Source organism: Myotis lucifugus, unplaced genomic scaffold (assembly GCF_000147115.1).
Source record: "Myotis lucifugus unplaced genomic scaffold, Myoluc2.0 scaffold_150, whole genome shotgun sequence".
Lineage (NCBI taxonomy): Eukaryota > Metazoa > Chordata > Mammalia > Chiroptera > Vespertilionidae > Myotis > Myotis lucifugus.
Genome location: NW_005871198.1, coordinates 586,576 through 603,411, shown reverse-complemented (window position 1 = coordinate 603,411; position 16,836 = coordinate 586,576). Strand labels below are relative to the sequence as shown.

General features: G+C 39.2%; 1 protein-coding gene across 2 annotated transcripts in view; it reads right to left on the bottom strand.

Annotated features, from left to right (window-relative positions):
- The window catches only part of ARHGAP18 (Rho GTPase activating protein 18), a 124,040-nt gene that overhangs the window by 46,739 nt on the left and 60,465 nt on the right, over positions 1–16,836 (bottom strand). For both annotated transcript variants that reach the window (XM_006095052.3, XM_023759151.1), the window contains exons 2-4: positions 11,211–11,404; positions 7,594–7,829; positions 3,663–3,726 (exon numbers count right to left, since the gene is read on the bottom strand). In XM_006095052.3, coding sequence (XP_006095114.1) covers positions 3,663–3,726; positions 7,594–7,829; positions 11,211–11,404 — 494 coding nt within the window. The remainder of the gene's footprint in view (positions 1–3,662; positions 3,727–7,593; positions 7,830–11,210; positions 11,405–16,836) is intronic.

The window sequence follows — 16,836 nt, the reverse complement described above, 5'->3', positions numbered from 1 at the left end:
TAATGCAACTCACATTTTAAAAACCCTAGAACCAATGACAGGATTGCTTTTATTTTCTCATTGCAGACCTTTAATTCATGGGGAGCAGAACTGAATTACAAAACAAACTTACACAGTACATTTACATATTGCATACTAATATAACAAGGTGATAAAAGTTAAAGTTAAAACATAATAAATATGTCATATGTACATTTTATTAAAAGTATTCTACCTTCAGAAAAATATATTTATAGTCTTTAAATTTTTTTAAAAAAATTGTTTTACTCAAAAGAAAATGAAGAATAAATGTACATCTAGTCTGATTCACTCCCACTCAACAAGCTGGCTGGCTTCATGGTCATGTGACCTGAGCCCTCACACAGAAGGGCCCTGCACTGGGATTGATGCTCTTGCTCTTGAAATTTGAACAAGAAGCCCTTCATTTTCAGTTTGCACTGGGTCCCACAATTATATACCTGGTCCAGGTGGCCTCTCACAGCTAAGAAAGTAACTAAACATTTACCTATATCAATTTCAAAAATAAGAATAAACGTGAATCTCCATGATAGTATTTATCTGCTGTCATCTATGCCACATTTTATGCTTTTCAATAGCCTGTGACAATTTTTTTTTAATTTGAATAACCGGATCTTCATTTAATTAATTTCTAAAGTGAGTTAAATGTCAAAGCCCAATTTTATTTCCCCACTGGTTTAGACTGCTTTATGTTTTGCTGTGACTATATAGGTTGGTTTCTTAGGAAACCATTTTAAGAGGAAAAAGATTAGCCATTTTCTTAAATTAGAAGCTGCCTTTCCAGAATGTGACGTTTATGGGCAAGAATTTTAAAACTATTCCCTTTTCTCTTCAATACCCCCAGGTTAGAGTTACAATAAATACCGCCTCCCAACCATGAAATCGCCTGTACCGAATTCAAAACTGAGTAGAAATTTTATAATTAAGTTATAATACAGTTAAAACATAAATTTCCTCTAAAACATGGCAAAAAAATCCATACATAGAAGCATAAAGGTTAAAATGGTAAATCAATATAGGGAAGATAGTAGGAAAAACAGTTGCAGGGGTAATGTAAGGATGCCACTACAGGAAATGAATAATTAATGGTTGACAAAAGTATCTATGAATCAATTATCTATTCTCAAAAAGAAAAGTTAAGCCCGGCCAGCATGGCTCAGTGGTTGAGCATTGATCTATGAACCAGGAGATCACAGTCATGGCACATGCTGGGGTTGTGAGCTCAATCCCCAGTGTGGGGCATGCTGGAGGCAGCCGATCAGTGATTCTCTCTCATCATCATCATTCTCTCTCTCTCTCTCTCCCTTCCTCTCTGAAATCAATAAAATATCTTTTTTTAAATTAAGAGAATGCTGAGATAAACCTCTGGCTCTTCAAGTCCTCAGTGTAAATATTATAAATTCTTTAACCTATTCCCCTTTGGCTTTGAAGTGGTCAATTGCACTGGGTTACAAACATTTTACAAAACTCCTTGAAGTTTTTTAATTGTCCAAAATATCCCAAGTGCCTTTATTTTTAAAAAGAATTTACCTTCCTCTATGGAAATAAAAAAATGAAAATAAGAAAATCTACATATTAATATGAAAGTTTAAAAATTATTAGGGCATTATGAATATATCTAAATGCATGTATTAAACACTGGGTCTTTCATATACATAGAGTTGTATAATTTGATGTGATGTTAAGATTGATACTTAGCAGTAGATTAATTTGAAATGTGACAACCCTTGCAACATTACCACTTTATAACTTTCTCATTTAGAATAAGTATCTTTGATTGAACATGTTTTTATAAAAGCCCAAGTGTAGCGAAAACATTTACAATAGACTGTGTCATACACGCCTTCAGATTTCAAGCAGAAAGAGCTCCACGTTCGAACTCTAGACAATGTTTTCCATGCATTTCATCTAGAACCTTTCAATGTTTGCATAACACTGGCTAATGCACTGGCTAGCGAAGGAGCATGGCACTGCCCAGAACAGGTGCAGTAGTAAATACTCAGTGACTTGGATGGCATTGCACCCGGTCTCTTATTATCCTGATTGGAGGCTCTCTGCCCACTTCATCACATTCCAGCAAAAGCAGATGTAAATCAGGCAGCAAGTTTGCCACACTTCACCCGCCTGCTGCAAGCCAGGCTGGAAAGTGCTCCTATAATGAACTTGGCCTCCAGGACTTCTGTGTACATAGCCTGCATCACCATCTCTGGCAAGGGAGGAAAACATCAAGAAAAGACAATATTTTCCTCAGTGTTCATTTAGTGATCGCCAGTCACTGTTGCCCAAAGCCTAAAGCATATTGACATTGGCACAAAGGTTCATCTGTCTCTCTTCATGACCAAGCTCTCTAGCCAGCCAGCACTGGGGATTCCAGTTTGTTTGCCATTTCAATGTTTGCTGGTATGTAGACTTGGGGAAACATCTAGTAATTCAATCTGATAAAAAAAAAACGAAACACATGCAACTAAAGAAACCTCCACACAACAGTAAAAGCAAGTGTTTTTATAGATATAAATATAAAGACATGTTTGTGTGCATACACACATTTACATATATACAGATATGTGTGTGTGTGAGAGAGAGAGAGAGAGAGAGAGAGAGAGAGAGAGAGAGAGAGACAGGGGTGCAGAAGAGTTCTCAGAAAAGTATGGAAGAATGAAAAAATACAGACACTGGATGCTCCAAGATTTCAAAATGCCTCATATAATCTTGGACTAACTCCTGACTTTTACAGGACATTTGGGAACCCTTCCCAGTCTTCCACAGTCTACCTGATACTCCTGCCCAACTATTTCCAATCCAAACACAACACTACTAATGGCATGAACATTTCAGGTCCCAGGTCTTAAGAACATAAACGAAAGAAAAGATCAAGCCCCGAGTTAGAATCCGCAGCCACAGACCACCTTTGTTAAGTTTTTAAATAACAACACATTAAAAATCAAATGTTTAAGCTTAAGTCCGTTACTTTAATTTAGAACATTTTTCCTTTTTTTGCAAATAAATGAAATAGCTATAAATTCTTTCTTGATAAGTACTAATAAAGTCTTAATATTCATTTTCATCCATTCCTTGAATTTCTAATCCACTTTTCAAATAACAGATATAAAAGAGGAAAAGTATAAAGGAGAATTATAATCAATTATCCAAAATATCTTAAATATTTTTTAAATATTCTCTAAACTTTCTGAAAAGTAGTCCATTCATGAATTAAGAACTTATGATTTGAAAACAAGGCTTCAAATTCACTGCTCCACCTGTTAGCTGTATAGCTTTGGGAAAGTGACTTTACCAATTCTCTCATCTGTAAAATGGGTTAAAAACAATACCTACTGCATAGAGTTCTTGGATGTATTAAATTAGGTAAACATCTCCATACAGTACCTGGCACAAGGTAAGCTTTCAGGGAAAATGACTAAGTATGGAGATGTTAGGACAGATAAACACACAAACATTCAATCAGCATCACCATCATCATCAAAGGCTCACTATGTGCTCAGCCTTCTGTAACTAACTACTTGGGTACTTGATATCACTACTTTACTAAAATTGTCTTACTAGAACTGAAAGTGAATGTTTTAAAAGGCTGTCTCTGTTTGTTATACTAATAAATGGGAAAATACAAGCGAACAGGTCCAACATACCATCTTTTCCTTGGTATTTGTTTTCATTTGTTCTGGCTGACTGTGATTCAGTGCCATCTGGAGCCTAAAGATAGAAAATGGGCCATTTAGTCATCTCCAACTCACAACCAGAAAACTGGTATTGTAAATAATTCCATTACTAACCTTTAGAAATAAGAAATGTATTCAGAATTATAGCAATCACAGGAAAAAATGTACTATGGTTATAATCAATAAATATTCGATTACCCACAACTTGTAAGACACAATACTAAGCAACATAGGGAACATGAGGAATGTCAAGAATGTCCTTGCTATCAAGGAGGCCATTGTTTAGTTGAGGGGAAAAGACAAACAAATCAAAAAGCCAGTGATATCCATCAGTTGATGAGTACACAAACGAAATGGTCTATCCACATGATGTGATATTATTCGATGGAGTACCGATGCACGCTACAGCATAGATGAACCTTGAAAACATTGTGAAAGCTACCAGCCATAAAGGCCATATATTATATGATTCCATTTCTATGAAATATCCAGAAAAAGTAAACCAGAGAGACAGAAAACAGATAAGTGGTTGCCTAGGGGCAAAGAGGGAAATATAAGGAAAGACTGCTAAAGGTTCTAGGCTTTCTTTGGGGAATGATGGAAATGCACTAAAATTGATGGTGGTGATAGCTGCAAATATGTGAATATACTAAAAAGCACTGAATTGTAGACTTCACTATAAATGGATGGATGGAATGGGATGTGCACTATATCTCAATAAGGCTATTATTATGAAACAAAATTACAAGGTGACAGGTGGGTAATAAAATAGAAATCTTCTAATTTATAAAGAGCTAGTGATAAATGTGAGGTAAATTAAAACTAAATTACCAAACGGGTATTAAGAGCACAGATATTCACAGGAACCCCTTTTTGTAAGGGGTTGGGGCAGTGATATCTGAGGAATGCCGCCCTCCAAGGGCTTACGGACACAGTCAAACCTGCTGACCCTCCTCACCAGTGAGTGTGGCCACGGCGGCTCCAGAAGGAGCTCAGAATCAGGAAGAGGGTCCATCAATCACACACAGATGTCTAATTGAATGAATTATTTTTAAAATAATCATTCGATCGGATTTTCATCTCTACACAAAAGAAGGTGGCCTTTGGGGTCACCCTCACCATACATTTCTCCTCAAGCTGTGAGCCAAGGAGGCTCCCTCCCTATAGGCTAAAGAAGAGTCTAGAAACGCACTGGGACAGGTGCATTGAGACCGTTCCTGCAGGACTTCGAGGCCAGGGCACCCGGGAGAGTGTATGGCGACTACCAAATCCCAGACGTGGGACGGGGTCATGGCCCACTCCAGTTCCCCTTGGGGCTGGGCAATACCACCCCCCTCCCTCCGCCCACAAGCCCCCCACAGCACAGTGAACACAGTGAGTGATCCTAATCGTACATACGAACACACATTTTAGAGCATGTGGTCGGAATTGTTTTCCTCGGCAATTGAAGATGACAGTGCAGATGGTACTCATTTCTGTATTATGTTTCCTGGTGTCAGCAAGGGCTTCATGAGGAAGCATTTAAAATGGAAGAGCTGAACATGGACTTATTTGAGAACAGAGGGACCGAGGTGAAGATGGCTGGCTCATGTTTGCTTGACGGGAGGAGGATATGGTTCTAATGGGCGGCAGTTTCAATTAAAGACATGCCGTGTAAGCAAGTTAATGTTATTTTAAATTACATGACTCCCTCAGATGATACAATCTACCAATTACCTTGAACTCAAACCATGTCATTTAGGCATTACCAGGGATTTGCTGAAAAATCCTGCTTCTGCCCTAGCCAGTTTGGCTCAGTGGATAGAGCGTTGACCTGCAAACTGAAAGGTCCCAGGTTCAATTCCGGTCAAGGGTACATGCTCAGGTTGTGGGCTTGATCCCCAGCGGGGGACTTGCAGGAGGCAGCCGATCCATGATTCTCTCTCATCATGGATGTTTCTATCTCTCTCCCTCTTCCTTCCTCTCTGAAAACAATAAAAATATATTTTTAAAAAAATCCTGCTTCTAGCACTGGGTAGCAACAGCCTCTTGGAAACTGGCATGAACACCACAGTATGTATTTTGCTCAGGCTCAGCTCTCTGTCCCCTCCTCACTTTGACTTCCTCTTACTTTTGTTGGTGACACTATAGTTCTTTACCATTTATTTTTCTAAGAGCTGGAAACCTAGTTACGTTGTTCAATTCCAGTGGATGCCCCAAATAACCAGTGGGGGATAAGCAAGTGCTTGACTACCTCAGCCCCAAGACTCCTGCCTGGAATAATCCAGTGACCCCAAAACTGTAAAATGGACGGGATTTGTCTGGCTGGCGTGGCTCAGTGGTTGAGCGTCGACCTATGAGCCAGGAGATCAGGGTTTGATTCCCAGGCAGGACACATGCCTAGTTGTGGGCTCCATCCCCAGTGTGGGGCGTGCAGGAGGAGGCAGCTGGTCAATGGTTCCGTCTCATCATTGATGTTTCTATCTCTCCTTCTCCCCACCTCTCTGATATCAATAAAAGTATTTTTTTAATAAAAAAGGACTGGATTTGATTCACAATTGACCATGTAAATGGAGAAGAAATTTGCAGCTGTCAAAGATTTCTTAGAAGAATGAAATGTCTACCAAAAGCAAAAAACCTCTACATGACAGAAAACTACCTTAAATATAAGCCTTTTCATCCCCTCATGTCTATCAAGAATCAGAAATTTTTGTTAATTTTTATTTATAGTGTAAATAGTCTCAGGTTCTGATTACTTACTATCAGAAGGATGTATGGTAACCCAAATATAGCAGGAGGCATAGTGGTTAAAAACACATACTAGAGTCAAACAAATTTGGGTTTACTATCTCCGGGACATTGAGCAAGTTACTTAAAGTTTATGAGCCTCAGCCGTAGAAGGAAAACGGTAAATTTATCCAAAAGACAGCTGTAAGAATAAATTAGTTTAAGGCAAGGAAAGGAGTCAGCACAGTGAGTGTTCAGTAGTGGCAGCAATTATTATTGCTATTATCATCACTGCAATCATTGTTCACAATGCCTTTTGTTTGCGTTCATTCCAACCGCCCCACTGGGTTTTCTAGGCTGGAGCGATTCAGTGTCATTGAGAATAGGCATCATTTAGTTCAGTGACTTTTTTTTTGGGGGGGGGTGGTGCGGGGGGGAAGGAGGGAGAAGCTGGTACTAAGACTTTCCTGATGAAAGAACAGATATTATTTTCTACATAGTCCACCAACTGGCTGCTTTGCGTAGCACTGCTCTAAGCAGTATAGGTCTCCTACTTTACCATGTCTTCCCTGACATCTTTTCATTCACGAGTCCCACAGCTTCTACCAGACACCAACAGCTTCCACCAATAAATTCATCACCTTGACAAATTTTTAATCAAATCTTCCATGTGCTGGGCACCGTGCTAAGGGCTAGCTACAAAAGGGAAGTTATTTCATGTTTCGGGGTCCCCGCTTACTAATTCCACTACAGTTAGCTCCCTCACGCCTCACTTCCAATCATCAGCAAATGAGTCTAGGACAGAGCAAACATTCCTATAAGAGTTAACAGATAAGGGAGAATCTGCTGCCTACCTCCTACTTTTCTGTAAGTAACAATTAGTAGTCACGTTGCCTGGTGTGGGCGGGGGTGTAGGGCCACTCCTAATGCTCCAAGGACACCTCGCACAAGGATGATCAGACCGAATTGTAACTTGTTTAATTTTCTGTCCCATCAGCATTCACTCCTAGAAGAAGGACAGGGATCAAGTCCCTCTTGATCCCTGCCAACACAGAGCTCCCGTGCCTGGCATGTAATGTGCTCATTCTGTTTTCCATGATTTAAATTAAACTGGATCGGTCTAGTTGATTCTAAGCAGTTATTCCTTTGCTTTAACATAAAAACAAAACAACAACAAAAAACCAACACCACCTACTTTTTCCTTGGACTCTGCCTGTTGAGCAAATATGTCTCTGACGTCAGGAATGTGGTACTGTTTGTTCTTTTTCCTTAAGGTCTGGGAGACCGTCTCTACCCGTTTCTGAACAGCTGCTGCCTGGGTCCGGGTTAATGTTGATAGAAACACCATGCTTTCTTGGGGATCTCCAGCAGACTCTCCAAAGAGATTAGACAAACCAGCCTCCTTCAGCCACTCTTCTTCCAGCTCGCCCTCTGAGACAGTAGAGAAAAATGATATTTGTGATCCCAAAATATGAGAACTTGTACATTTTTTTAAGCTTAAAAAAAAACTCTTACTGAAACTATTCTATTGCAACCGAACCACAGTGCTAACAATCATTATCTGAAACTTGGACAACTGCCATAGCTCCAGCTACAAAGATATCAAGTTTTAGATCCATTTCATACATACTCAATTAAAAAATTTAAATGGCTTCACATGTAATTAACCTCCATAACTTCTCTGCAGATTAACTATGGGAAGATAATACTGTTCCCTTTCCAGAGAGGAGCAAGCAATGAAAATATAACTTATTTCCATCAAGGTATAGAAGGAAGTCAATACTGGGGATATCCATTAAAGCCCTGCTTCTTGGCTTAAATTCAGCACCACCCCCGAGGTCAATGCTAATTGATGGGAAGGTTTGTTTTCTCTGTTCACTGTTGCTGACAGGGAGTGTGACGAAGAAGTAAAGAGCATCTGGACATCAGGGACCAATCCATTTCAAATTAAATTTTTAATTCCCCTAGTCAGCACATCAGACTCGTGTTTTCTACAAATTAAAAATAAAAGCACACTCTTTTAAGAAGAGAAAAACAAACAAACAAAAATACCTTATAGGCAACAAATTACATAACTAGATCAACTTAAACCACTAAAAGCAGGATGTAAACAGTAACGCAAATATTGTCTGAGAGCTAATAAAAATGACAGAAAAACAGAATAGATTCACACCAAACACGAAGTGTATAGGGGAAAGTGAAAGACTGACTACTTGGGACACAAAAAACCTTCATCCATACCTATGTCTGCACCTCAGTAGCCACATCACTTTGGACCAGTCACTTAGCCTCACGCTGACTTCGTTTTCTCATCTGTAACCTACAGCACAGCTGTCCTGGCTGCCTCCTGAGCAAACGTGAGAATGTTATATGGGACGAGCTTTGCAGGGCTCCATTATAGCTTGTATCACATGATGTAGCACTGACTAGTTCCGCCTGTCTATCCTTCCACACTATGTAAACTCCTTGAGGGTAGAAATCAAGTATTAATAACCTTGGCTTCAAGAAACATAATGTAATGCCAGACATTCTGCATGCCCAGCAACAAAAACTCTTTCCTACTGACATAAAGTCAGCCGTTATTATTAATGCTGTTAAGGTAGAACTCAGGAAGGTGTATAAAACCAAATTGCCAGGGGAAAAGCTGATACTGCCATGATAAACAATATTACGATATTGAATCATTTGTTCCACTAAAAAGTAGAGGTAGAACTCAATTTAAAGTCAAAGAAAAGGCACGGGCATGTAAAAGCATTCCTAGTTTTTCTTGTTAATCACATAATGAACAACAATCTATGAATTTCTTTTCATCTTGGAAAAAGATGTGGAATCTAAGGAACAAAATAAACTGATGAACAAAATAGATCCAGAGACATGGAAGTATGGAGCAAACTGATGAATTTCAGAGGGAGGCAGGGAGGAAGTGGACGGGAAGAGATTCATCAAAAATGTATATGCATATATGCATAACCCATAGACACAAACAATACTGCAGTGAAGGCCTGTGGGGGGTATGGGGGGGGCGGGGGCTGGAGGCCTGGTAGAGGAGGTCAATGGGAGGAAGAAAGGGGACATTTGTAATACTTTTAATAATAAAGATAAAGTTTTAAAAAGAATTCTCTCACTGTAAAAAGTAAAATTGTTAAATAGCTAATGACCCATGGGAATGTATCAGGCCTGAATGCTGTTTCCTGTAGAATGTTTTCTCCTTATTCAGCAGGTCAGAAAGGTTGAGATACTGTTATCACAAAAAAGTCTGACTTTACTGGTAAAGTGAGAAAAAATAATGAAAGAAAACCCAAACAAAAGAATGAATGGATTATAATTTTCTTTTACAAATCTAAGAAATGTAAAGAAAAGTCTCCAATTTTTCTTTTAAAAATATTATTGGTAAATTTTTCAAGCAATATTATAACAAAGGAGAAAGACCTGTTAAGGTAGATTTCTCTGCTTAAACAAATCAATACTTAGTCATTTAGTTAAAAAGTCTTCCATTGAAAAGAAGATCACTATTAGTAGGTCATGAGGCACTGACTGTGGCTCTTACTTTTTTGGCATTTATATCAACTTATATACCAAGGGCATAGGTACTTACAAACTTATGGATGGCCCAAGGCATAGAAAAAAAAACTTCTATATAACAGATGTCAAAATTGGACATTAAAACTTAATGACTGCTTGAATTTAAAAGATTAAAAGACGTAGTATGGTGTCTCGGCATCCCTTGCACCAAAAGGTCGCAGGTTCGATTCCCAGTCAGGGCACATGCCCAGGTTGCCAGTTCGGTCCCCTATGGGGGTGCATACAGAGGCAACCAATTGATGTTTCTCACATGGATTTTTCTTTCTCTCCCTCTCTCTTCGTCTTGCTATAAAGTGAATAAAAACATATTTCTAAAAATAGTGTGAAACTTAAGTGGGGGGAGTAAAGTTTTACATGTTTCTTTCAGAATATCAAGTGTAGTATTGGAGACTGTGGGAAATATGGCTGGAAAGAGACTTGAGAGAAATTATGGATCAAATATGAAAAAGAAACAAATACAGAGGCTAAAAAACAAACAAACAAACAATGCTAATTCCATCTTCCCCTGTCCAAATCTATGCTCTTAGTTTAGCTGGCAAAACCTATGGTGTTGCATCCAATCTGAGGCACTATACTTTGAAAGGTAAGATGATCAGGACTAAGATAGACCCACAAGGAATAATTCATGTGAATCTCTTTTCCTTCTAGAAAGGACGTGGTGAGCAACAAGATAGCTATCTTCCAACATTGGAAAGGCTATCATGTAAAAATAGAATAGACTTGTTCTACTCTCCAAAAAAAGCAAAACTACAGCATGTGAGGCAAAGGGAGTATAGCAGATTGTAATCAATGAAATAGAGAACATCAAAACAACTCAAGCTGACTGACGGGAGGAAAGCAATACCACTGCAAAGCAGTGAGCTTTCCGTGAGCATCTACCCTCACTACAAGCCATGTGACCATTTGGCTAGGATACCACAGAAGGAATTCAAAGGGAGGTTAGATGATTCCAGAGATCAAGTCTAACGTTAAAATTCTATGACACAGTGAGCTCAGCCAACAAGATTGTGGCCTTATAAGCAGAAAGGAATTTACTGATGCCACTTGCATTTGGCAGCTGCATCCACAAATCTGTCACAGATGGTAATTCTCAAGTGGAAAGGCAACCTGCATTATGTTTCTTGGGTTGCCCTCTCTTTAATTTTTTATTGTTGTCCTCCCCTTCCTTCCCATGTATTCTCCCATAAACGCATACACAAACCAAAAAAGTTTTATTTAGTTTGTTATTACCATCAGGCTCTTTGACAACCACCACCTCTTGCTCTTGTCTGTTCTCACTAGATTTCTTGATATTGTCTATTTCATTCCAATAGTCATCCATAGATACTTCATCCACAGAATCCTGGGAATTCGATCGATCAAATGGAGGCTTCTCCTTCGCTTTCGTGGTTTCTTGGTTCATGGTGTACTGGCCATATCTGCGACTATAAATTCAAAAGAAAACATGGTTCATTTTAGTGCATGAGGGAGTAGTACAGTTTCTAAAATACCATAGCACTGAGCTGAAAATTTGGAAACTCCTTAAATTCTCCTTAATTAAACCGGAGATACATATTTTGAAACTATTTATCGTGAGATGCTACTAATTATAATATGCTTGTAGAAGGAACTGTTTCATTCTTTACCTCCCAAAAAAGTATGGTGAAGAACAAATAGCAATGTGAGAAATCATTTTTTTCATTTCCATTTCACTTAAATTATTTTGACTTCTTTATACCTGAAACTTTGTTCTTAGAAAACAACAGGTTAAATATTTACTAGAGGCTATTAGTTAATTAAATTGGAATTGAATTTATACACAATATTTCATGTTTATCATTTATATCTGTCAAACAAACTTGGCCCATCTTTATGTAGCAAATATCTGAAATCAATTAATTAGGTACTATTTGAATTTACATTTTACTTTGGAACCAAAACATAAATAGAAGAATGACATATTAAGTTCATTTTTCTATAGAAAGCAAGCTTTTTTAAAAAATATGGTTTTATTGATTTCAGAGACAGAGAGATAGAAACATCAATTATGAGAGAGAATCATTGATCCCCTGCCTCCTGCACACTCAATCCTATTGGGGATTGAGCCAGAAACCCGGGCATGTGCCCTGACCAGGAATTGAACCATGACCTCCTGGTTCCTAGGTCAATGCTCAATCACTGAACCACACTGGCTGGGCTAGAAAGCAACTTTTTTGTACTCATTACTGATATGTATTTTTTAAAGTGGTGAAACTTCATTTTTTGGAAAAATTAACTTATGGGCAATTCTGAATGAATATCTAGGATTACCACTTAAACATTTATTTCAAATATCATCTATGGAGAAAAGGATAAATTGAATAAGTAAAGGTATTTTTATGACTTTAAGTTAACTATATTTTTCTTTATAATTCACATGTCACCTTCTACTAAAATTTAATTAAAGGACCTTATAATAAAAACCCACATATAACAAAAATTTTAAATTCTTATTTCATACTACTTATATTGAGATAAAGGGACAAAGCCTAATTACTTAAAAGAGGAAAATTATCATTTATGGTGCCTGTCCTTTATATTCAATAATTTTTAAAAAGTACAATTTGAGTGGGGACAATAGTTGGTAAACTGGTGTTTTGTTATTCTAATTTCATATTGCTCTTTTATCTCCCAAGATGATGTTAGGAAGCAATACTTTGCTAGACTGGTTTTACTTACTGCACATACAGAAAATAAAAAGAAATGCAATAAAATGAAATTCTTTAATAGCGTGTGAACATTTTTACATTTAAACTGGCCTTTCCTGTAATTATTTTAAATAGTCAGATTTAATACCACATAAGGGAGAGAGGGGTCACTAAACTCTAATCAAAGCTACACACCCATTAAATTTGAACGGTTTCTTAGAAAAAGTCAAAGAATTTAATTGCCTATTGATGCAAATAAATGCACTATAACTGACTACTTACATGTAATACGCTAATAGTCTAGTTTTATTCCTTGAGAGATGGTTCTCTCTGCCGTGATTATGCACTGGTTGCACTAATGAGTGAACAATCACTATAATCTCAGCTCAGAAGCCACGGAGGGTGGTGATGGATGAGTGTTAGGACGAAGGCCAACAGGAGGAAGTCTGGGCATGTTTTCTGTGAATCTCTTTCCTCCAGTCTCTATTGTCCATTGTTTGCCTCCCCCATCCCTTAATTCAAGGACCACTTCCTCCCCCGCTGCCCCAACCGTCCTGTTTACATCCCTGTATCCCAGCCTCTTCCCCTTCTCTCACCCAAGTGGCCTCGATAAAGTCACTGTTCTCATTTGAGAGTTCACACTGCTTCTTGAATGAAAATGTGAATGAGAAAGCTCTCTCATTCTCTTTAAAACAAATCATTGTTTTTAAATTTCTGTCATCATCAGCTGAACTTCTTTATGGGTCATATTCCTTAATTCTGCTCCATCGAGGTAGCTAAAGGTAATTTACAGAATGTCTGCCACATTCATTTTGGGTTTATTTCATGTCCAATAGGGACCTTATCCTTGTTTTTATTTTATCTTTCACTGTAACATAGATTGTCTACCTTGCCTTAGCTGGCTTGGCTCAGAGGATAGAGCGTCAGCCTGCAGACTGAAGGCTCCCAGGTTCGATTCCGGCCAAGGGCACGTGCCTGCGTTGCGGGATCAATCTCTAGTGGGGTGCGTGCAGGAGACAGCTGATCAATGATTCTCTCACATCATTGATGTTTCTCTCTCTCTCTCTCTCTCTCTCTCTCTCTCTCTCTCTCTCTCCTTCTCCCTTCCTCTCTGAAACCAATAAAGAAATACATATATATATTTAAAAAAAAGATTGTCTACCTTATTCCTATCTTCTACAACCCTTAGCACATGGGAGACTACAAGTACTGTGGAATGTGTGAAGTATAATGACTAATGCCAAATAATTTGGTTTATCTGCTCACAGGAAGGAGGTGCAGTTGAACTTAAACTACATTAAGTCTCATTCCTGAAAGAATGTGTTTATTCTGGCAAGAACTTTCCAGTAAATTTCCATTAAGATAGCATGTGCAGAAAAATGCAAGAGCATTGAGCAACAGCATTGTTACATAAATACATCTTCTATATCAAGCCCTGCTTTCACAACAGACACAAAGCAAAAATCTAATCGCTTAGTGCTGATGAATCCACTTAGTATTTGGACTTTAATAAGATTCAAAAGCTGAATGAATAGGTTTGCTGTGAAAACCTGAAGAAGATACTGAGTCATGGAAAGATTGATTTAATCATTGGTAAATGTTACAAGAAAACCTTTTTTTTTTTTTAAATAATAGAGGATGCAGAGTAGGGAGGAGATAAGACGACCCTCCATAGCCATGTCAGCATGCCATGCTTTTTATACTTTCTCTAAAAATGTAACTGAACATTCTTTAATTACTATTTTCATCAATAAACATGTCATGTCACTTCTTTTCTTTTCAGAATATACTCTACTTTTGAACTCTAGGCGGGCAATGACTAAAAGTCTGGCCCTTCCTAAAATTGTCCTGGTAAGAGGACAGTTAACTAGTTTTCTCTCCTCTGTGTTTAGAAGTGTGTAATATGATACCACGTTCATTCTGCAAATTGGGTTCAAGAACATAACAAAACATCTGCTACACATAATGAAGTACAGAGCAGAAATACTGTATATTTCCAAAAGATCCAAGCCAACACATGGTGCTGAAATTGAAGAAACACAGCCTGTACCTCGGGCAACTACCAATCACCCCCACCTGACTTACTGGCCAAAGATTGTTCTCCATTCTATCTCCCTCACTTCCCCTCCAGAATCCTATGTGCTAATCCCATGGCCACTCTTCAAACACTCTCATTTCTCATCTTTGACAACTACCGACAAAACTAGACACCATCCTTAAAAAAAGTTGATTCCTAGGTAACTGCAAGAGTCATGATCTTGTGCAACTAGCATTCCAACACATCACAGTATTATCACTTTGTCCCTTCTCCAAGGGCACTGTCACCAGCAAATGTTAACTTTATAGACCCTAATTCAGGAAATGCTCTTTCTTTTTCATCTTGATAGCAGGATCCCATGCTGTGTTTATTAAAAAATAAGGCTTTAGCCCTACACAGTGTTGCCTGCTGGTTAGAACATTAGCCCAGACAGAAGGGTTATGGGTTCCATTGACGGCCAAGGGCACATAGCTGGGTTGCAGATTCCATTCCTGGCAACCAATCAATGATGTGTGTCTCTCACATCATTTCTTTCTCACTCTCTCTCTCTCTCTCTCTCTCTCTCTCTCTCTCCTCACCCCTTCCACTCTCTAAAAATTCAATGGTAAAAAATATCCATTGTGGCGCTTTTTGCCCCTATATTTTTCCCCAGGTATATTTTCTCCTATTTTTCCTGTGATATTTTCATCTGATCAGTGAATTTCGAATGAACTTCAAGGTATTAGTAATGCCTGTTATTTATTTTGTCACAGAGAATAGTAAACTGGTCTGATACAAAATGCTCTTCACAAGGAGGCGGAGGTTGCCAGGCAATACACTGTGCTCTAGTGGATGAACACAAGCCAGTCGATAAGTCATCCCAGGACCAACACAGTCAGCGAAAGGACATGGAAACATGGAGCTGGGAGTCCTCAGTACCGAATGGCTCCAGCTCTACTTACCCATCTCTATGATTTGGGAAAAATCACTTAACTTCTCTCATCTTAACTTTTCCCATCGATAAAATGGGAAGAGTCCCAATAATCTGGACTGCTTTGCTTGTTGAGTTATCAAGTGAGAATTCCTCCTGAAGTGCCTCATAAGTAACCATGAAGAGGGCACTTAAGTTAGCATCAGTGCTAACATCTGATTCAAACTGCTAACTCCATATAACTGCCCTCCCACCGTTTAATAAGGTCACCTGTGCCCTCTTCCCGTGCAGCCTCGACCTCACCACCCTGTTGCACGCGGAGGAAAGAGCTGGTGTTAGTTGGCCCCGTGGCTGGGGGCAGGCGAGCAACCTCAGCAGCCTTGCACCTCATCCCAACAGTAGGCTTGATGAGGTGTTTCTCAGTGGAGTTTAATAAAATATACAAACCTTAATGGAATCCTTTTAAATCCAGGAAGAAAGGATGTGTGTGTATAAACCCCTGGCTTAGTAACCCTCTTCCCCTATAGGGGCTCTCAGAACATCTCTACCATCTTAGGGGTCCACAGAGTAGTTAAACCACTAGTCTGGAAGATGGATTGTTAGAAGGGATGGGTGGAGGGAGCAATGGGATCTCTACTAAGCCAGTGACTTCCAAACCACGGATCCGGGACTTTCAGCTTTGGAATGGTCTGGAGTGTTCATAATCACAGACTTGTGCCCCACCCCAAGCTGGAGTTGAGTAATTTGCATTGTAAACAAACTCCCCAGGTGATTCCCATGCATACAGGACTTTCCAGCTGCTTTTAACTAGTTGGAGGCCGGATATGGTTGTGGGCCTGGAGAGCTCTCAGGGTAGAGCTTCGGTAGCTCTGGATCCTCCAGTCCTTGGCCCTACCGGGCTTTAGGGGCCAGTTCCTGTTAACTCCAGGGAGGTTACAGTATGTGCCAGGAAAATGTGTGCGCTCAGTCATGGGACCTTTGGCTTCGGTTCAGAGGAGGCATCCTGCTCTGCTCGGGTCCCTGGGTGGGTTTTGCTTTCTGGAGGACCCCTGCCTGCCTTCAGGCTTGGCTGGAGGATTGTACTCCTCAGGCCTGTGTCCACAGCTGCATCCCCACTGCCCTAACCCTGAGCAGGTGCTTGGCAAATGTTTAATGACACTCTGGCTAGAAGGCTCTGCAGTGCTGACCCTCGGTGGCCAGGGCCTTTAACAAAACAAAAAAGAAAAAAAATTTAGATTTACT